Source organism: Notolabrus celidotus, chromosome 13 (genome assembly GCF_009762535.1).
Source record: "Notolabrus celidotus isolate fNotCel1 chromosome 13, fNotCel1.pri, whole genome shotgun sequence".
Classification (NCBI taxonomy): Eukaryota; Metazoa; Chordata; class Actinopteri; order Labriformes; family Labridae; genus Notolabrus; species Notolabrus celidotus.
Window position 1 is genome coordinate 14,170,732 of NC_048284.1, and position 21,693 is coordinate 14,192,424.

Consider the following 21,693-nt stretch of genomic DNA (forward strand, 5'->3'; position numbering starts at 1 on the left):
TATGGTTTTGTTTGCTTTTGAAGGTCATAAAGAGGCATCAGTGTTGGTTTCAGTCTGTTTCTCAGCTGGTGAAAAACTCCTCATAGTGCCTTTAAGTATTTTTAAAAGCAAGTACTCCAGTACTTTAACTCAAGTAATAATTTGACAGAGCAACTTTCACTTGTATTGGAGTAATATTTGACCAGGAGGATCTATACTTTGACTTCAGTATTGAAGCTGTGTACTTGGTCCACCACTGTGTAAAATATAACATGAAAGAAGAAAATGTGATGTAAAATGAAAACAAAGAAACCACGCAGGCACTTGAAGAGACAGGCCTTCCGTCTTGTGCGTCATTACGACATGCCGTCAGAAAACAAAGGACCCTTGGAATCTATCGAAAACAGGACGCGGGCTAATGCAAACTTCAGAAAATAGTGTGTTTATCTCAGAAGATTCCACGCACATTTCTTCCAGCTAAGACATCCCGAAGTATATGTGGAGTTAACGTGTAGTCGCGACTGTCTCATCACAGAAGAGTGCAGTTTATCCTCAGAGCTGGTAAAAAAATCAAGCGGGCTAACTCAGCGAGCTAACCGCTCTACGGCTGCTACAGCTGCGCAGTTTCGTTTCACTGAAAACACCGAAAACACCTCCACTGACACTAACCAGCCGAGCCTGCTCAGTCTAGTTGTGTTTTTCCTCGTGAAGTGTACCACGGATTGTGGCATGGGCTGACTTTGTCTAACTTTGGTAGCTTTGGGTTGCTAACTACAACATAAACACAAAGGTAACAGTTTGTATTTGATGCAGATTTACAGATTGTTTCATAATCATTTGCAAAGACATCGCCTATGGTACATGTTATTTCTACTAGCCACAGTTTACACCTTTCCACTGAAAGTATGAACAAGGTGTCCCACGTTATCTCTGTTTCCTGTGATAATAACTAGTACTTCTCTCAGGGTTAACTTTCTGGTGATGTATAAAACATAAACATGTGTCTGGTGTCAGTGATAATAAGGCAGACTATGCCATGCTGCCAATGCTCACACTGATGAGGGAAGTGAAGCCTTTTTATGTGTTTGTTTGGGGATTTTGCTAAAAGTTGTGATCATCTGATGTTAAAGGTGCAGTTGGTAGGAATGGGGTAAAAAACTATTATTTTTTTCTGCTTGGTTTGGAAAAAAAGTCATAACACCCATGGGTATTCATTAGTAAGTGAAGTAATTTGAGATTATGGCCAAATCTCTGTGTTTTTCAATGCCTTTGTATCAAGCAATGTCACTATTCCCCTTCGTTCCCGTTATCACAAACCAATCAGAGCTACTCTTCGATCCTCTGTCTCGAGTGGCGGCCCCTACTACGTCGCCCTGATTGTCTGGGAAGCCGGCACTACTTCTTCATGTAATAAGCACGAGAAGTTGTGGAAGTCTGGCGGGATGGGGTAGTGTTGACATTCAAAATCTCTCTCCAAATTGATGTTTATATCACGATTACCAACAGCAGCTTTGAGTCAGTACCTTGAGGAAGCATCTGAACGCAACTACAGTGAAGTAAATTAAATAAATGAATGCATATCTACTCAGGGCTTCCGTAGGTTTAAACTCAAACTTTGTTTTTGATGCCATAATCCCATAACAAAAACAAAAGAGGCAAATGATCACTGCATATGTTGCTTGATGTAGAGCAAAGGCTTTGGAGTTAGAAGCTGAATGTTTGTGCTGGTGTCATCGTGCCACTGACACATGCCGTACCACTCCCTTCTTCAGTAATGTAATGTCTCTTAAATGATCAGCATATGTTGGTTAGTAGGGTTGAGTATTGCCAAGAACCTCACGATACGATAGTATCACAATATATCAATATATCACAATATTGTGATATTCTACACAGTAAACTAAGAAAAATAAGGATGGTGTATATGAAAATCACACATTATTACTCAAAATTGAAAGGACAAATTAAGTCAAAACTATTTGATTGAAAACAACTTTTCCACTTTATTGTTTTTGAAATACTGAAGTTGTATTTTAGTTCCAACTCAGCTAAAATGTGAATTTTTATTATGACAAAAATATTGATATTAAGAGTTGAAATATCGATATCATATTGGAAGCCAAAGTATTGCGATATATTGCTATATCAATATTTTTTCACACCTCTATTGGTTAACATACATGCATTGTTTACCTTGCACCTTACAGAACCAAGCACCGAACCTGGGGGGACAGAGCCTTCTCAGTAGCCGCCCCCACCCTCTGGAACTCACTCCCCTCCCATATCCCAAACTGCTCTGACCCTTCAGCTTTCAAATCTCTTTTAAAAACTCACCTTTTTAAGTTAGCTTTTCATTTGTGATTGCACTGTTGTGTTGTTTTGTTTGATCTGTGTTATTTGTTATTTGTTTTTGTTTTTGCTTGTATTGATTTTAACAATTGTACAGTGTCTGAGTTTTTGAAAAGCGCTATATAAATAAAATGTATTATTATTATTATTATTATTGGAGCTGCAGCTTCTAGTTAGCTTTCCTCACATTGAAAGGACATGCTTATTCAAACCTAAAGTGAAATGCATCCTTAAAAAAGGTGCATTTCTAATGTGATATTGCATGTTTGACATTACTTCATAAATAACCAGCACATCAAATGCGCCTCCCTATCCCTCAAGATAATACATTTTAAATGAGTCCATTCACCATTCAGTCAATTGCCCAAACTCACGTGCTCATCATAGTTATATTGTTGTTGTTTGTGTGTGTGTGTGTTTTTAACGTACTGCTCTGTGTTAATGAGGTCTTATAACAATGTGATGTTTTAATTGAGACTTGCCAAGGGACTGCATGTGTAAACTAGCTTTACAATGCATCGAATGGTAACATTTATCTTTTGTACTCAATCCATGAGAGAGCGTTTCATTCTCATCATCCTCTGCTCTGTTACAGCCAGGATGAAGAGAAGAATCGAGGCTCCAGCGTCACAGCTTGGGATAAAAAGACAGCGTGAGGACAGCAGCTCAGATGATGAGTCACAATTATCCAGACAAGGTAAATTATATCTCCCCAAAACATTGCCTGCTATCATTTAGGATAAGAATCAGACATTTTACTTTCTGTGGTTAATATCAAAAGCCACTTGCTAGTAAGTAAGATTCTTACTTTTTGTTGTTGGTGCTCACTCATCAAGTGTTACTCCTATGGCTCTGTCTTTGAATGTCTAGTACCACTGTGTCTTTGGTTTTATCCTCATAGATTCAAGCCAAAATGATTCCCTCAGCGACCAGGATGACCACAGACCCGGATTCTCCATGCCCTCCATATCATCCTTTGATGACCAAGATGCTGATGGCAACCAGGCCTCCTCTGATTTCTCCATGTACAACAGTGTGTCACAGAAACTCATGGTAATGCATAAAAAAAACACACTGTCAGCAGATATAACAGAAGAGCATTTCCCCTCTGTCTCTCCCTAACTCCATTTTGCTCTCTCAACTGTTAGGCCAAAATGGGTTTCCGTGAGGGTGAAGGTCTGGGTAAATTTGGCCAAGGACGCAAAGAGATTGTGGAGGCTTCGACTCAGCGAGGGAGAAGAGGTCTCGGTCTCACGCTGCAAGGTTTTCAAGGGGAGCTTAACGTGGACTGGCGGGATGAACCAGAGGTACACGGCAGTGAATAAGCACTACAACTTTCAGTGTTTTCTGAAAACTGGATATCCCTTTAACATGTTATTTTCATATGCATCCATCGTAGTGATCCATAATTGCCCCTTTTCGTATCTTTTCCTCCACTCTGTTTGTCTTTTCCTATTTGTCTGTCCAGCCAAGTGCTGTAGAAAAAGTGGACTGGTTCCCAGAATGCACCACAGAAACTCCGGATTCAGATGAGCTAAGGGACTGGATGATTCTGGGACGGGTAAATACGCAGAAAACACTCATTTTGAAATATACAATACACAGTTATCAGTTAGTCTTTTGCCTCGTTTATAAACTGATCACTGTTTTTTGACCGCCTACAGAGAAAACTGAAGATTGAGGACGAGACAGAGTTTTGTACTGTAGACCTCCTGCACACTGTTTTAAGGTGCAAGGTGAGCTATAACTTATGTTTCTTTGAAATCTCTTTTGCATACAACACATAAACATCAAATATCAGATTTAATATTTCATTTATGATATTGACATTATTTAGTATGTAAACTGTTCGAGCAGTCAGAAGTTTTAACCCTTTCATTTAGGCGTCTTGTTATTGACATTATATGGTAGGGATGATATGATTCACTCACGATTCTCTAAAACTGGATTGAACTCAAAATTTAAATAACTATTATTTTATTTCAATTCTCAGATAAGGCATTAGTGAACCCTGCTTCCTCACCATGTTGCAGTAAATATAGATATCAGTCATCTCTTATGTGTGTGAAGCTCTTTGACTTGACATCCCTGCTGGATTTGACTCGTATCATAAAACTGAAGACTGTCAACTTGTGACACCCATGTGTCTGTTTGATTTTCAGACGGTGTTTGATAACCTGGAGAGTGAGGAGATGAGGAGAGCACGGACACGATCCAACCCCTATGAGACCATCAGAGGAGGGATCTTCCTCAACAGGTCAGTGTGTAGATTAAACTCTGGGTCCTCAGATTGTTGTGTGATCACATTGATATATATATATTGTTTAAGGTTTTATTGACCTTAACTTTTGTTGCACATTTAAAAGATGTTGATGTTCATGTTACAAATATTGTTTCTTTCCTGTTTTTAGAGCAGCTATGAAAATGGCAAACATTGACCACTGCTTTGACTCCATGTTTACCAACCCAAAGGATTCACAAGGGGTGAGTTAGATCAAGTTCCTCCTGCTCCATGATGCACTGCTACACAGGCCCATATAAACACATACTGAAACAACAAACTCTCATAATGCAGAAACCAGCGACAAGGGACCGTGACGGTGAGCTTCTGTACTTCGGTGACGTCTGTGCAGGGCCTGGAGGCTTTTCAGAGTACATCCTGTGGAGGAGGCGCTGGCATGCTAAAGGCTTTGGCATGACGCTGAAAGGACCCTGTGACTTCAAACTGGAAGATTTTTATGCAGCACCAAGCGAGCTGTTTGAGCCTTATTACGGTACGCGCAAAAAACCTGCATGCCGCTCTCAGGAGGGGGAGGACAGAAAGTCAGGTCGTGTCTCAGGTGATGAATGATTCGCTGAAAGCTTGACCTCTGTGTGTCCCAGGGGAGGGAGGCGTGGACGGGGACGGAGACATCACTCGGCCAGAAAACATGACCGCTTTCAGGAACTTTGTCCTGGAGAGCACAGAGAAAAGAGGATTGCACCTTCTCATGGCAGATGGGGTAAGAAAGTTTCTAACATAATATTTCAAAATTCTTACATTTACGAATCACATAAAAAGTCACATCTCTGCTACCAAAGCTTCAAGTGAGATTTTCAGTCTTTGATGACTCTCTCTCTCCTGCAGGGTTTCTCTGTGGAAGGACAGGAAAACATCCAGGAGATCCTGAGCAAACAGCTGCTGCTCTGTCAGTTCCTCACTGCCCTCTCTACACTCAGGACAGGTGTGTGTTTACATGTGCATAGATGGATGAGTCACGCAATACATGCACTTGTTCTGAGACTCTCTCTATCTCCTCCAGGTGGTCACTTTGTCTGTAAGACCTTTGACCTCTTCACTCCCTTCAGTGTGGGGTTGGTGTACCTGCTCTACCTCTGCTTCGACAGGATCTCGCTCTTCAAACCTGTCACCAGCAGGCCGGCCAACTCTGAGAGGTGGGGTTGTGTCTGTGTTCCTGTAGCCCCTTTCACACATGAATCCCTGGTGGCTTCGAGATAACATTCAAGACTATTACATGATCCATGCACACATTTAATCACAATATCTAGAAGACTTTTTACTAGCATGGCCTGCAGAAAAAAGTCTGAATAAAGACAGCTTGATGGATTTGGCTTCTTTGTTCACACATGCACCCCATCTTGACAAACTTTCAGGAGTGCACTGCATGTGTGAAAGGGACTTTATTTATGTATATGTACTCTAATAAGATCTGTGTGAATGTCTTTAACATTCTTTGTTCTAAAACATGCAACCAGTAAAAGTAACATGACCTCTGTTATCCTCGTCCTGCAGGTACATCGTGTGCCGCAGTCTGAAGCCTGGCTCAGAAGCCGTCAGGGAATACATGTTCAGAGTCAACCTGAAACTGAACCAACTGAAGAACACAGACACTGACGTCACAGATGTGGTTCCCCTCAGCATCATCAAAGAGGACACAGACTTCTACCAGTTTATGATCAACTCCAATGAGAGGTAGAGAAATACAGCAATCGCAGAAAACCTAAATCTTCTCTCTAAAACTGAGTGAGTGATGGAGGATGTTTGAACTCTCTCTGCAGCCTGTGTGCGGTCCAGATCAAGGCCTTGGCCAAAATTCATGCCTTTGTGGTCGACCCGTGAGTAACCTTGCTGACTGCACTGATCTCTGCTGTGTGCGGTGGCGTTTATATGACATTACGCTGTTTTTGTCACTCAAGGACACTCTCAGAGACGAGGCAAGCAGACATTAGGAAGGAGTGTCTGAAACTATGGGGGGTGAGTTAACAATCTGATGCATGCACAAAGTTGAAGTAGGAGTTGCCGGAGTCACAAAGTTGAGTTTGTTTTTTTATTGTGATGCCATCCCAAAATACATTTTATGTTCATTTTCAGGTCCCAGACAAGGCCAGAGTCACTCCGGCCTCCTCAGATGCAAAGAGTAAATTCTATGAGCTGCTTAAGGTCAGTGGTTACCCTCAGGGAAAACAGAGATCAAATCAAAATGTTGTTTACTGTCTACATCACTGACTCTCTGCCTCTTTGAACATCTGTTGCACCTCAGAATCCAGATGTGGAGTCGTTCCAGTATAAGCTCACGCTTCTCAACTCCACCACGCTCGAGAAGTTGCGCCACATCCTCGACCACAGGTGCATCGTGGGAGGAGGAGAGCAGATTTTCCTCTTATCGCTGGGGGTGAGTCTGAAGAGAGATGTCTTGCCTTATAGCAGCCTCTCACACAATATGTACTTTGGATAGAGTAGGATTAATACTTCTTTGAGGTTTGAGGTAACAGCTTTTATCTTTGCATAATCAATATAGTTATATGTCCATGCTAATATATTTAATCTCTGCTGTTTTAATCATGTTTTTATTGTGAGATTGTCTCGTTTCCTTCTCAAAAAGTTTTTTAAAAATTGACCTGACAAGAAAGTCTGGAGTTTTTTATCAACTGGTTTGAATCTCTATAATTTTTCTCCAATTTCCCCCTGGCTCGTGTAGAAGTCTCAGATCTACACATGGGATGGGAGGATGCCTTTGCGCTGGAGAAAACTGGAGAATTTCAAGCTTGAGCTGCCAAGAGATACACTCCTTAGTGTGGAGATCGTCCAAGAGCTGAAGGGCGAGGTGAGAGGAAGGGCTGAACACATGAAACAAGGGACAGATTCCAGACCTCTTTAAACTTGGCTCCATTTATCTAAATGATGAAATGATAACACTTTTTCTCACTGAGATGATTTTAACTTACATTGTGTCGACTTTGGTGTGAATATGCCTGAACACAGAAGCAGTTTGCTGCTCATGTTTCTTGTTCCACATGTATTGATACTGTGTTTTGTCCTCAGGGGAAAGCTCAGCGCAGAATCAATGCAGTTCATGTGATGGATGCTCTGATTCTGAACGGAACTGATGTGAGAGACAAACACTTTAACCAAAGGTAGGACAAGGTCACACCCCTTTATGTTTTTATAAAGAATACATCATTACATTTCTATAACTAAATGATCCTTTTCTTCCTTTGTCTACTCATTATGTGCATTGTTTCTCCAGGATCTACATGGCTGAGAAGTTTGTGAAGGCTGTGGCCAAACCCAGCAGACCAGACATGAACCCTATCAGGTGTTTATACAGATGATGCTAACTGTTTTGAATGCTGCTTTTATACTTTGTGTGCAGAAATCTTAACTAATACAGTGGAAAGTGGACTGAATATACTTACTAGATACAGTAGATATACTTGTTTTACTTCATAGTAAGACATTAAAAAATGTGCATGACATGTTAACATTGAGCCTCATATGGTACCTCTGATTCTGACAGATGTCTTTGAAGTTAAGTTGAGTTCAATTTTGATAAGATAATACTTTATTGATCCCCGGGGGAAATTCGGTTGTTGCAGTAACACAGACATAGTAGCAAGAGTAGTATGAGAATAGAAGAGCACAATTAAAGAACAAAAAAAGTGTAAGAAAAAAAAGAGTAATAATTTCAATAAATAAAAAAGATAAATAACTAATAATTTAAATAAAGTAAAAATAAATAGGGTTAATAAAATAAGAATAATATTTTAAAAAAAGAGAAATAACTGGTCATTTGAATAAAGTAAAAAAAGAAAAGATTAATAAAATAATAATGTAAATAAAGTGAAAATAAAATAAAGATTACAAATATATATATATAAGAATTTAGATAAAGTATATAAAATAAAATACAATAAGAATACAATTGTAAAGATATATACAAATGTTACACATGGTATAAATAGTTTGAAATATACCGGCAGTAAGGACATGTGACATGATGTGATTATGACAGATGGCAACAAGGTCATTACAGGGTTATAAAAAATGACAAAATATAATATATAGCATGCAGTGAGACAATTTAATAATAATAATAACTTTATTTGTATAGCACCTTTAAAAACAAATGTTTACAAAGTGCTTTGACAAACAAAGCATGGTTTTGAATAACAGCAAACATTTGGACAGGGAGGAGGAACTGTAACAATGCAAAAACAAAATGCAACGGAAGAGGTTAAAAGGAATACACATCAATTAAACAGAATGAAGGGGTGGGACAATAGACCAGTAAATCATTGTTGAGAGGTTTTTCAAGGATAAATAAATAAACAAATAAAAATGGATAAGTAAATAAGAGCATTAAATGCACAATTAAAGAGGTTTTCAGAATAAGAGGACGACATCATCAATTTAGGTGCAATGTACAATGTAAATGAATAAATAGATATGTATGTATACAGAGATAGCGAATAGTAAAAAGGACTATATAATACTAAAATGATCAGTTGTAATAAATTGTAATATAATACATCGTCAGAAAATCAGAACTGGGTTCAGAAGAGCAAGATTAAGTGACATCACCTACTAGTTTTAGGTGTGATGTGAAAACATGAATATTTAAAATAAAATGAAAAACTTATGAATTAGATGTAAGGATCACATTTAATCTCAGCTATTCAAAGGTATTAGTGATTTTTTTAGGTAGTTATATTCAATCCAGAGTTTCAATGTATGTCTGGAGTGGATTTTAAATGCGAGGTCTCTTTTTTCTCTCCCAAACAGAGTGAAAGAGGTTTACAGACTGGAGGAAATGGAGAAAATCTTCGTCAGGTATGACAGTATTAGTATTTTGTCGTTAACATGTTCAGTCACTTATGTTCCACACTATAATTAAATCCATGTTAATCTTCCTTTCTTTAAACAGACTGGAGATGAAAGTGACAAAGAGCTCAGGAGGAGTCCCACGTCTGTCCTACACGGGCAGAGACGACAGACACTTCCTCCCCACGGGCCTTTACATCGTTAAGACCGTCAATGGTATGAGCCAGTGTCTGTGCTGCTATGCTATGGATAAGACAGTGGAAGCTTTTTGGCTGAGTTATTGACTTTCTGTTCTTTTTTATATTTCTACTAAAATATTAGAGCCATGGACGATGGCGTACAGTAAAAACTCCAAGATGAAGTTCTTCTACAACAAGACCACCAAGGAGTCGACCTATGAAATGCCACCGAGCTCTGCCGCCCCCTTCCAGTAAGTGCTGTTCTCATGTTTGATTCATGGTTCATGAATAAAGAGTCTAATCTAAACAGACATGGGAGGTTAGTTTATAACATAGTAATAAGACGTGTATTGCAGTGTTTTAATTTCGTTAACAAAATTATGATGATAAATGTTCGTCAGCGACTCATTTTTTCATGACGAAAACGAGACTATGGTGAGCTAAAGTGCATCACTGATAATAAAAACTAAGACGAAAATATGTTTTTGATTTTGTTAACGAAACGATGACGAGACGACCATTGGACAATCAAAACCATGTTTTCCCCGCTGTGCGTCGAATCTTTAGAAATAAAAGTGATGCGTTCCTGTGACAGGCTGAGTTACAATCTGAGGGGTGCAGTGTTCGCTTGGTCTCTACCTGCAGCAGGTGTGCTTTATGAACCAGCTCTCCTCACCTCCATGCATCTGTCTCATCTTCATTGAGGATTTTTACCCTCGTAACAACAAATGCAAATGTGCAGTTAGAAGGTGTTTGATTGACATTTACTGAAAGGCATATGAGGAACATTTCCTACTTTAAAATATTTTGAGCTTATTCAGGTATAAAAATAGACAAAAACTGTGACTTTGAGATTCTATATATCCTTTTAGAGACATGTAACAAAAGCTCTAATTTTACTGTACAAAACATTAAGTTAAAAGTTCAACATTTCATGACAGCTGATCAAAAAAGGCTAGCTCATAATTCTTTTATAAATAAGAGAAGGACTAAAGACATTTCTTTCTGGGAATCAGAGCGGAAACATTGTTGAGCCCATTTTTCACCAGTAAAAAGAAAGTGAAAAATTGGCCTTAAAATTACAATCTTGAAAAAAAAACATTATAGTGAGAAAAAAGTAAAATTTGAGAAAAATTTGTTAAAAAGTCTAAAATTTGAGATGCGCTAGTAACAAAGACACAACTGGGGGACTTCTGTTTAATATTTGATGTTTGATATTTTTGCCGCCATTACTGTAAAAAGCTCCGCGTCTACAGCTTGATTTAATCCAGTTTGGTGATACATCAGACACATTTAGTAAGTTTTGATCAACTCCTAGTCATCAAAGATGCAGATGCATTTCAGACTGCCGTGAACTGACTGTCTGTCCAGTGCGCCTGTCACTGCAGGTACATTCAGGGACCGCCGTAAATGTGCAATACAAACCTTTCATGGCATTTTTCTGTGAGTCAAGAGAATCAAAATACAGTCACAGTGGTCACATCAAGAACGTTTTCTTTTGACTTTTTAGCAGGGCCAGGCTGAATTATTTAACTTGAGATATTACACAAGCAAAAGTGTTAAAGGAGTGTTGACAATTTTAACACTTGGTATAACCCAGTTACCAATATCTGATCGACTAAATGAAATATTTAAAGAGTGAAGATGTTCCGGAAAATATCAAAGACTAAAATGTTTTGAGTTTTCGTCGAATAAAACTATAAAGGGCTGAAAAGACTAAAATGTGACTAAAACTAACAGGCATTTTCATCTAAAGACTAAGACTAAATCTAAAATAGCTGCCAAAATTAACACTGGTGTATTGAACATTTTCTGTCTTCGTCCTCAGGGTTTGCCACTCAGAGCGGCTCTTCTGGGCCTGGGTGGATGGCGTCATCGTTCATGATTCGCAGACTCGGATGGATCCTGAGAAACTGTCCAAAGATGATGTCCTGTCCTTCGTCCACCAGAACTACCAACCCTAAAACGCTACCAGAGACCCAGAGCTGCACCAGAGCCATACCTGAACTCAGAATGCACTAACTTATGGAGGATACAGAGCCTTGAAAGTGTATCATACAACGCCTTACTTGGTTTCAAATGTGACGGTGAAAGAGGAATTGATAGACCGTACACCCCCCATCCCTTTTTTTTATTTCCAGTTGAATATTAAACTGATCTTTGAACATTTTAGAGCGGTTTTCCTCTCAATTATTCCGCTGAAAGAAATTATAATCAGGTTGTAGCTGTAGCTCTGGTGCTCAGGGGAGCAAACAGCAGCTGTGGGTGGGATTTGTACTGTCTCTCTACCTTTTCCACTGCCCTGTGCTCACCTCAGAGCAGTGTGGGGACAATAAGCTGCTGTAGTCCCTGGATTAGATTGCATGACCCTGTAGGTAATTTTTTTTTTACAGTTCCTTGTAGCCATAGAATGCCTGTGTGTGAGAGAGAGAGTGCATATTTAGGAAATGCTTCTGCAGTTTGGATCATGCTACATTACATAGTTACAAATGTTAAACTATGCATCCCTGTCTGTAAAAACTTTGCTTGCCTTGCTCTACACCTGCTTGGTATACGGCTGCTCCTCTCCTCGTCTCCAAAGAAACCATAATCTGTTTACACACACTCTTATTCAAACTGTCGCTGAAGCTGAAACAAAACTGACATTTTAATCAACTGTAGAGCTTATCCTCAACATCACTGCAGCTTTTAAACCGGTAACAGATGTAGCAGCATTTATAAAAAAAAGAAATTCATCATGTTTGTGAGATTGTTTGTGTGTGTTTGAGATTTCAAAGCTTCCTGTTGGGCTTTTGTTTTTGTTCTCCTCTGACACCACTCTGTGATTGTGCCTCATATCATCTTGAAGGTGTGTTTCTGAAGCACTGCAAACTTTTCTCTTGTAAAGTGAGGTTTCAACCCCTTTGATGTAAATAATGATAAGGTAGTAAATAAACGGGAGATGCTCTTCCAAGAAATATTTTTAACAGCGTGGTGGAGATTGATTTATCTTGTCGTCGTTGTTAGTGATTTCATGAAACTGTGAAGCTGCACAACATACATGAAAACCATACAGAGCTGCTGAACTGGATCCCCAGCTTTACTGTAAGTCGTATACGTTGTAAAAATTCATGAAAGAGAAATGTTAATAGAAATACTCCATGTGAACATAAATATGAGATTAGACTTTGACAGGGGGCAGTAATAATGCCTAAATATATTGTATAATTTTAAAAATGCTAAAAGCTGGGGAGCTGTTAGATTGTGTAGACTTTGGTGCCCCTTTGTGGACAAAGTGCTACCTCATCTCTGCTTCTTTTTTCCTGTACATTGACAGGGGCCATGCAAAACAGAAACTGTCAAGCCAGGGTTTAAAACAATACATACTCAACAACAGTCCATCACTAATAACACATTTAGTAATAGTTTGATGCATTCAGAGGATCAAATGCAGTCTTCCTAATTTTACCTGAACAGTCTCCTCTTGCTGATGCCCTGGTCTTCCTGAGATTGTTCCTGCGGAGTAACACACATTGTTTAAGTGGTGGTGGGGCCTGATCATGAATTAGTTTTATATATCAGACATATATCTGCATAACAAAGAAAACTGTCAAAGGTCATTAAGTTAATTTTTTGACAGTCAGATGTGTAATAATGATGATAATAATAAAAACTTTACAGTTTTTACAAGGTTTACAAAGTTATTTAACAAACAAACAAGAGGATGACAGAATACACCCTTTAAGTGTAGAAAACTCTAACAATGCCAATTTACAAAATGCAATGAAAAATGTTAACAGAAAAATGCAAATTCAACAGAATAAGTGATGAAACAGTTGACCAATAAATCATTGCTATAGATGGTTTGTCTTTAAATGGCATTAAAGGACAATAAAAAAGGTTTCAAGAAGGAAAAATCACTTCAGAGAAAATAGAAAAAGATGGATTAAGAATATTAACATGATAAATTAAAAATGAAATAATCAATAAATAATCAAATTAACTTGTTAACATTTCAATACATCACGATAATAAAAAATACCAATTTGAAATGTACATAGCGCCCAGCTTTTATTACTTAAATGTCTTAGAGCCATTACTGCTCTCAACACTGAGTATGGGCATTTTTTAATAGGGGCTTTGCAATATAATCAAGTGAAATACACAAGTGCAATAATAACATAAACTATGCAATAATAAGACTGGGAAATAAATTCACTCTCAAGTGTGAACTTTGCTACTCAGTCATTTGATTTGTATGTTGTGTGTGTATGACAGTGTTTTTTTCTTATTCCTGTATTTATTACTTTTCATACCTTGATTGTTTTTGTCTCTTTTAAATGGCACCTAATGAGGACTACACCTTTCAATTTCGTTGTACTTGTTGCAATGAAAGTCTTTTCTTCCTGCTGTGGTCAGACTCTATAACCAATAATTTCTATATATATATGTGTGTGTGTGTGTGTGTGTGTGTGTGTGTGTGTGTGTGTGTGTATGTGTGTGTAAGATATGCTTATTTTTTACCTCTTCAATTTAAATTGTAATTGCTAATAACTTTTTAATAATTGTTACATTATAGGCTCTTGTTTGCTTTTTATTTATTTTTTTGCATTGTCTACTCTGTTACTGTGACACTTGAATTTTCCCGTTGTGGGACGAGTAAAAGAATCTCTTATCAATAAAGGCATTCTATTACATTCTAATCTGCCTCTCTGCATTCAAAGCACTTGCAGTTTTCTATCTGGTGTCAAAAAAAGAAAAGAGAAACCTCCACCAAACCCAGAGCATGCGGGGTTGGGGTGATACAACGAACTTGTTTAGATCATAGTTTGGGGGAGAGTAACAATAGTAGGCTGTCTGCAGCTGGAGCAGCTACACTTCACTTGTTTAGTGATAGCCCTTCAAAATAAAATAGCACTGTAGACTTTTATGCAGTCATCAGCCAGCGAATCCACTCACTCCTGGGTAAATAGTTCAGAATAGCACTGCGATGAACCACTCAATATAAAAATCATGAAAAAGTCGAAGCAAGAGTGAAGTATAGCTAAGAGTTAAGAGTCTGTTCTCTTATTTTGAAAGTACAGTCGCTCAGCCAATCAGATTGCACTATCAAATAACCGGAAGCGATGTTATGAAAACAAACGCACTGCTCTGTCTGACAGCAGGGACTGAACGCGCCCGTATTACAGGTAATAAAGTCTCTCTCTTCGAGTCTTTGTGTTGAATCTCAAACCTTAAAGATGAAAAGATAGTTCAAAGACCATTTTTAAATTATATGGGAAAGAATAAGTGAAACAGATATAAAGTATTGACTTTTTCATGTGTATTTCATGAGTTGTTTAACACGCTGAGACTCGTTTGACTACTCTCATGTGACCTGATGTAACAGGTTATAAAATAGCATGGGATTTTACATTGTCTAACTGCAAATGGGACGTAATAATGCATGGGTTATGAAACGTCTGTGTTTGATTATGTCATTCTTTTAGAGATACACTTTCCATCTTCGGATCAGACATGCTCAAAGCTGTGGGGCAAGTTCTGTTCTCCAGTGGACTGCAGAACCCGAAATTCACTCCAGCAGAGAAACAGGTAAATGTTTTCCCAGATTACCTTGTAAAAAAAAAAAAAAATCTAATAAATCTCAACCTGACCTGACAGTGTCAGCCTTCTATGGGTAAACAGATGTTAGAGGAAGAAGTTACATTGGTGCCCTGAAGTTTGATACTAGGCAGAAATGCCATAATTTAAATGATTCCTCCTTTAAAATGCTGTTATTTGTTAAACATTACTTAAAGTCTGTGTTTTAATGTCCTTAAATAATATGTTGGACGGTTGATATGTATTGATAGAAAAGTCTGAGGTCAGGAAAATTAATTCACCATTTATGATGTATTTTATGAAGTTACTTAAGGCATTATTTTCAACCGCAGGAACTTTACCCCGGAACTATGGACTTCTGCCCTGAAGTACATGCGTTTCTACCAGAGGAATCAGGGTCTAAATTTAGTTCAGGGATAGATAATCTCCCAAGCCCCTAATTGGGGGGTATTACTTTTCAATGGTCCTGGGACTTTCTGTTGAACGTAACAGTGTTTGTGGAGTTTACACAGTTGTTGAAACACAGAGGGAGTTCCTGGGAATGCATACTAGTTTAGTTTTTTATTAAGATTCCAAAATATTATTTAATCAAATTTTTTATCTCCATTCGTCACTGGCCTGATTTGCACAATCCAGCTGGGAGTTCAGCCCGCGGTCGAAACACAGACAACAATGGGGGCACAGTTCAGTACAATTCAAAATGTATCGCAGATAATGAGCAAGGTGATAATAAAACCAAACAAATGCACATTGAATAATAATTACTATGACAGTCTATCAGTATTTAAAATGTGTGACCTCTTTCATGTTAACACCATGGTATCTTTATTAGTGTTAAGAACTTCATATGTACAACAAAAAATAGATCTTTAAAAAAACTATACATTAATGTATCTGAGCAGTGTAACATGGGTATTTCATGGAAGTAAATAAATTATATATATATATATATATATATATATATATATATATATATATATATATATGTGTGTGTGTGTGTGTGTGTATTTATATATATATAGTATATATATATCTATATCTATACACGGTATATTTATATATATATATACATGGTATATTTATATATATACATCTATACACGGTATATTTATATATATATATGGTTATAGACTGTGACCACTGCAGGAAGAAAAGACCTGCGATATCTCTCCGTGAGACGATGAAGTCTGTTACTGAACGAGCTACTTAGTGTTGTTATGGTCTCCTGGAGGGGGTGTGACGTGTTGTCCAGAAGATAGCTTTGCTATCATCCTCCTGTCAGCCACCACCTCCACAGGGTCCAGTGGGCAGCCCAGGACAGAGCTGGCCCTCTTCACCAGTCTGTTCAGCTTCTTCCTGTCAGCAGCAGAGATGCTGCTTCCCTAGCAGACCACTCCAAAGAAGATGGCTGATGCCACCACAGAGTCAATAAATAATAATAAATAATAAATAAAATGTTATACATATATGTATAATATATATATATAATATTTTATTTTTAATAACATTAATTATTTAGTTACATTCAGAGCGAGTGTGTGTATGTTCTGCAGGGACAGGACTATGAGATCCGCACCTACCATGCCACCAAGTGGGTGAGCACTACTCTGAGCGGGATGAAGATGGATGAATCCTTGAGCACAGGTTTCCGTAGACTCTTCAGCTACATTCAAGGCAACAATAAAGATAGTGAGTTTTAACAAAAATTCTGTTCCTCATTTGCATAATTTCTTCTGTATGTTTTTCAGGTGAGAAAGGCTTGTTTTTGAGGCTTTGATTTAGTAGCATTGTATAAGAAAACTATTAAACTTGATAACAAACTGAAGTTGAGTTAATGTGCATATTGCAGGGAATTAAATTATGGATGTCTTTGGTGAGAACAGAAGAGAGTTGATGAATACATGCAAAGAGTGGGGAACACTTTAGTTCTTGCTCAGCAGTTTGTTGCAGCGACACTGTCTTTGTCTTACTCAGCAGTTTACAGCAGCATTATTTATGAGAGAATATATTGTTTGTGCTGTTGACTCCTGAGGTCTGCAGTGTAGGGAGCATGTGATATTTAAACCTGCTGTTTAATCCTCTGCATCTGCTGCACATTATAGTTATATGTCCACCATCTGTCACAGTATCACTGTGTACTGAGTGTCCTTAATGGCGGCTTGTTTGGAGAATTTATTATCTGCCCATCTTACAAAAGTTTATTGCATATCTAAGTTTTGTGGCCATCAAATATTTTCTTACATGTCTTTTTTTTTGTTCCTCAGAGGTGAAAGTGGAGATGACAGCTCCTGTGTCGTGCCGTGTGGACCCCGGAGCCGGCCCTGCATGTGAATCTCAGTTCACCGTCTCCTTCTACATCCCAGAAGAGCATCAGGAAAATCCACCTGAGCCGGGCGACGCTGACGTGTTCGTGGAGCCCAGGAAAGAGTTCACAGCTTATGTCAGGTAGGAGTACGACCTTTACTGTACCTCCTGTATTACACCCATGAAGAGCTATGGTGGCCCTGAAGGACAAAACAAATGTCCAAAGATGAAAAATTTTACAAAGTTGGAGACAAATTTACATTTTGGAACACATTTTCACATTTTATAAAACAAAAATTACATCAGCAAAACACTTTTACCAAGGTCAAAACAAATTTACATTTAAGGAAACAAATTTACAAAAGATGAAACACTTTTAACATTTCTTTTTTATTATTTTTTTATTTGCTTATTGATTTTAACAGAGAAAAACAGTCACATCCAAAATTAGAGGTTGGTACATTTTCCTGTTTTTTGGAACAAAGAAACACACAGATGACATATGAAATACAAAACAACAAATAACCCCCCCACCCCGACGCATACTCCCTCCAGATTAACTATATAGAATTCCAAAAATGGAAAACATAAGACAAAAAGCAAGTATAATAAAGATAAACAGATGAAAGCAATAATCTTAACATAGTAAGACACACCATGGTGATGCTCAGTCTAAAGACACACAGCAAGCTGAGCTCTCAACATGGGATAAGAAAGGGTCCCAGATTTTTTTAAAGATGTGAGCTTTGCCACTCAGGGTCAGCCTAATCTTTTCAAGTTTAAGAAAATAAAGTACACTCTTAATCCAGTTCGAATGAGTAGCTAGGGCAGAGGACTTCCAATTCAACAATATCAGCCTTCTGGCCAGCAAAGCCATAAAGGCTAAAATGTCCTTCTTGGCTGGAGAAAGAACAGATAGAGGAGGAGACACACCAAACAAAACAGTACAAGCATTAGGGACCAGTCTTACCCCAGTTACAATAGTCAACGTTCCGAATACCTCAGAACGCATTTAGAGAGGGACAGCTCCAGAACATCACTTTGACCATTTCTGAAACAAATTAACATTTCATTTTTATGGGAAGGGAATGTACCAAATACCGAAAGTGATCCGGAAGTGATCGAATGAGGGGTCATTTACTTTGTTTTGATGGAGAGAAACCAAACAGAGCGACATGGTTAACATATTAGGACATCCTCGGGTCTCAGAGAGAGGTGTCAGACCTCAGATGAAAAAGCATCATGTCTCCGCAAAACCTTCATCATGTGTCAGAATTCAGATAAAACGGCTTCAGACCACAGCCTCAGGCTAAACGGAGTCAGACTTAACGGTGAAAGTGTTCCATAGTTTGTAAAATTGTCTCCAACTTTGTAATAGTGTTTTGTCCTTCAGGGCCACTGTAAAGAACAGACTTTATATCACTAGTATACAGAACAAAAACCTTCTCTTGATCCTTCTCCCAGGAGTTACGGTGGGTTCTCCAATGAGAACATGAAGCGCCAAGAGCTCCTCAAACTTCTGGAGAGCCTGCAGAGAGACGGAGTGCCGCATGTTGACCATCCTTTCTACGTATGTGGGTACGACAGTCCCTTCAAACTGACCAACCGTAAGAATGAGGTGTGGGTACTCATGAAGGAGCCAGAGTAGGATGTATCAAGGCCAACTCTTAGTCCAACATAACCACGATTTGTTTTTGTTAAAGTATGATCATTTATGACTTTATAACATCTGAACAGTTCTGCCACACTAATCTGAAACCAAAGGGACTAAAATAGAAATGTCATGTATAGTAATAATAGTGATAGTTTTTAAGGTAACGCTAACAACAGACATTTTAAAATACTTTTTATTATAATAATAATAATACATTTTATTTGGTGGTGTCTTTCAAGTCACCCAAGGTCAGCTTACAGGGAATAAAATAAAAAACATTCATCATTAAAACATCATTAAAACAAACAGACTAAGTAATAATATAAAATAAAAATAAAAATAAAAAAAACTAGTGAAGTGCACAGGGTTCAGTTAAAGGGAATATGCTAATTTGAAAAGGTGGGTTTTGAGTTGGGATTTGAATGATGATTTTTCCTGTCTGTCTTAATTTTTTTACTGCCTCCACTAAAAGTTACTGAATTATAGACTCACTGGAATAGGCCAAACAAGCTCTAACATATGAAGCTGGAAGAAAAACTGAGTGCAGTGGCACATTGTGTCCAGCAGGTGGAGCCAAGACGCCAGGAAACATTTCTCTCATTTGATGCACTTTGAGATGACAAAAAACCACAAGTGCCTTTTTTCTTTTTTTTTTATGAATTGTTGAGTATGGACTTATTTTCTTAATTTAATGATTCACAATGCAAATTAATATGTATCAATTGATCTATATTTCTATTCAAATGACCTGAAAATGAAGATTAAGTGCAGGATGGAGAAATGAAGGTTAATTCAGAGCTGTTTTGAAACTCTAGTTACATACCTGAGCTTTTTTTTTTCTATTATCAGTTGCTGTTTTTGTTCCTCCATGTCAATTTTGGCTTTTCAACAGTGACTCCCTAATGTAATTCCAGCATTATATAATAGGGATTGAAATCAACAGTCCTCATGCTGTTAGAGAAGTGAGCTTTAAAGTTCAGCCAAAGCCAAAATTAAGCATGAAATATGTCCCGAAAGGCATGTGTCTTTCAAATATTTACGGTCTCTCTTCTTTGAGTTACTGCAGATGGTGGGAAAAAAATAAACATCCACTGACCTTCTTATGAGGTCCTGCAACTCTTAATGCCATTTACCACAGGAGGAGAATCTACTACAGTGACTGAAAATACTTAATTTTCATGCTGAAAGGATTTTTTTTATATCGAGATGAACTTGAAAATTGTGAATCCATCCTTAAACTGTGCAGGTCATCTGCAGAGTGTGACAGCAGCAGCTTTCTTCCTTCTGTCACTCACTGGTCTCACTGTGAAGGTGACTCTGCCCGCCTGATAGACTTAATGTTGGTAAATCTCAGTTTGTCTGATCTCTGTCCTCACTTACTGTCACCACTGTCACACTTGTTACCGTGAGCGGACTGAGTCACAGTAAATCTGGGCCAGAAAAGTTGGCACCATTCTAGAGTCTGCCTAAAAAATACATTCCCTGAATAACTTTGTCGTTTACAGCCTCAGAGCTTCAACTCAGATTTATCAACATGTTTGGTGCTAAGTGGGTTGAACATTTTTGCAAAGAGTGACTTACTAGCTAATAAAAATCATTGCTTTTAATGTATACCTCCTTTTTATACATGAAGTCTCATGTATAACTCATGATGTACTAAAACTGTGTGTTTCTTAATGAGGAAGGGATACTACAAGGAACTTGATAAGGGAACGATGACACTGCACTATGAATCATGGAGGATTATACTTGTGTTTAAACAATGTTTGAAAATGTAATATCTAATCAAATAATAAAGAACTCAGCATGAAACTATACTTTTCATCAGATTTTTCATTACCCTTAATTCCACTGTGTAATTTCAGTTTCATACTCCTTATGTAGTGAAGGGGTTTGGATAAGAGCTCAGAGTTCCCTATTACCCCTCTAGAACACTACGCTCCTAACATGCAGGCCTGCTCATCGTACCTAAAAGGTGCATTTCAACCAAGAGTTCCGGGGTCTTTTAGCCCCCAGAGCTACTTTCCCTGGAACTAAAAGGTTCCTGTGCCCCCATTGTTGTCTGCGTTTCCACCGTGGGTCCCGGGTATATTGTGCAAATCAGGCCAGTGACGTATGGAGAAAACCATTTTTATTGAATAATATTTTGAAATCTTAATAAAAAGCTAAACTAGTTTGCATTCCCAGGAACTCCCTCTGTGTTTCAACAACTGTGTGAACTCCATAAACACTGTTACGTTCAGCTCAAAAGTCCCAGGACCTTTGAAAAGTACTAACCCCCCCCCAAGCAGGAGCTCTTCAGGGGGATATTAACTACCCTGAACTAAATTTAGACCCTGGTTCCTCCGGTTCAAACACACAAAGTTCCGGGGTAAAGTTCCTGTGGTCGAAAAAAACGCCTTAAGTCTCATAAAATAGTATGGGAGGTTGAGCCTTCATTTATCAGGCCCCTCTCCTTTGGAATCAACTACCACTCAGGGTCAGGGAGGCAGCCACCCTCTCCACTTTTAAGAGTAGACTTCAAACTTTCCTTTTTGATGAAGCTT

General features: G+C 38.2%; 2 protein-coding genes across 3 annotated transcripts; both read left to right on the forward strand.

The window, feature by feature from the left end:
- Positions 1-349: 349 nt before the first annotated feature.
- On the forward strand, positions 350-12,575 carry cmtr1 (cap methyltransferase 1). Of its 2 annotated transcripts, none has more exons than XM_034699645.1 (24): positions 350-769; positions 2,924-3,025; positions 3,230-3,381; positions 3,477-3,635; positions 3,797-3,889; positions 3,993-4,064; positions 4,491-4,585; positions 4,740-4,812; positions 4,904-5,102; positions 5,212-5,330; positions 5,456-5,552; positions 5,631-5,763; positions 6,122-6,301; positions 6,388-6,444; positions 6,526-6,583; positions 6,701-6,769; positions 6,870-7,001; positions 7,308-7,433; positions 7,652-7,743; positions 7,857-7,925; positions 9,392-9,439; positions 9,534-9,646; positions 9,752-9,860; positions 11,438-12,575. In XM_034699645.1, the coding sequence occupies exons 2-24, from the start codon at positions 2,929-2,931 to the stop codon at positions 11,571-11,573; spliced, it is 2,478 nt and encodes an 825-aa protein (XP_034555536.1). In that variant the 5' UTR covers positions 350-769; positions 2,924-2,928; the 3' UTR covers positions 11,574-12,575. The 2 variants fall into 2 exon arrangements, with proteins under 2 accessions (XP_034555536.1, XP_034555537.1); XM_034699646.1 differs by having other exon boundaries at positions 2,928-3,025.
- A 2,144-nt stretch (positions 12,576-14,719) lies between these two features.
- On the forward strand, positions 14,720-20,962 carry hebp2 (heme binding protein 2). Its single transcript, XM_034699910.1, has 5 exons — positions 14,720-14,777; positions 15,078-15,180; positions 16,743-16,878; positions 17,454-17,634; positions 18,958-20,962. The coding sequence occupies exons 2-5, from the start codon at positions 15,106-15,108 to the stop codon at positions 19,139-19,141; spliced, it is 576 nt and encodes a 191-aa protein (XP_034555801.1). The 5' UTR covers positions 14,720-14,777; positions 15,078-15,105; the 3' UTR covers positions 19,142-20,962.
- Positions 20,963-21,693: the final 731 nt, after the last annotated feature.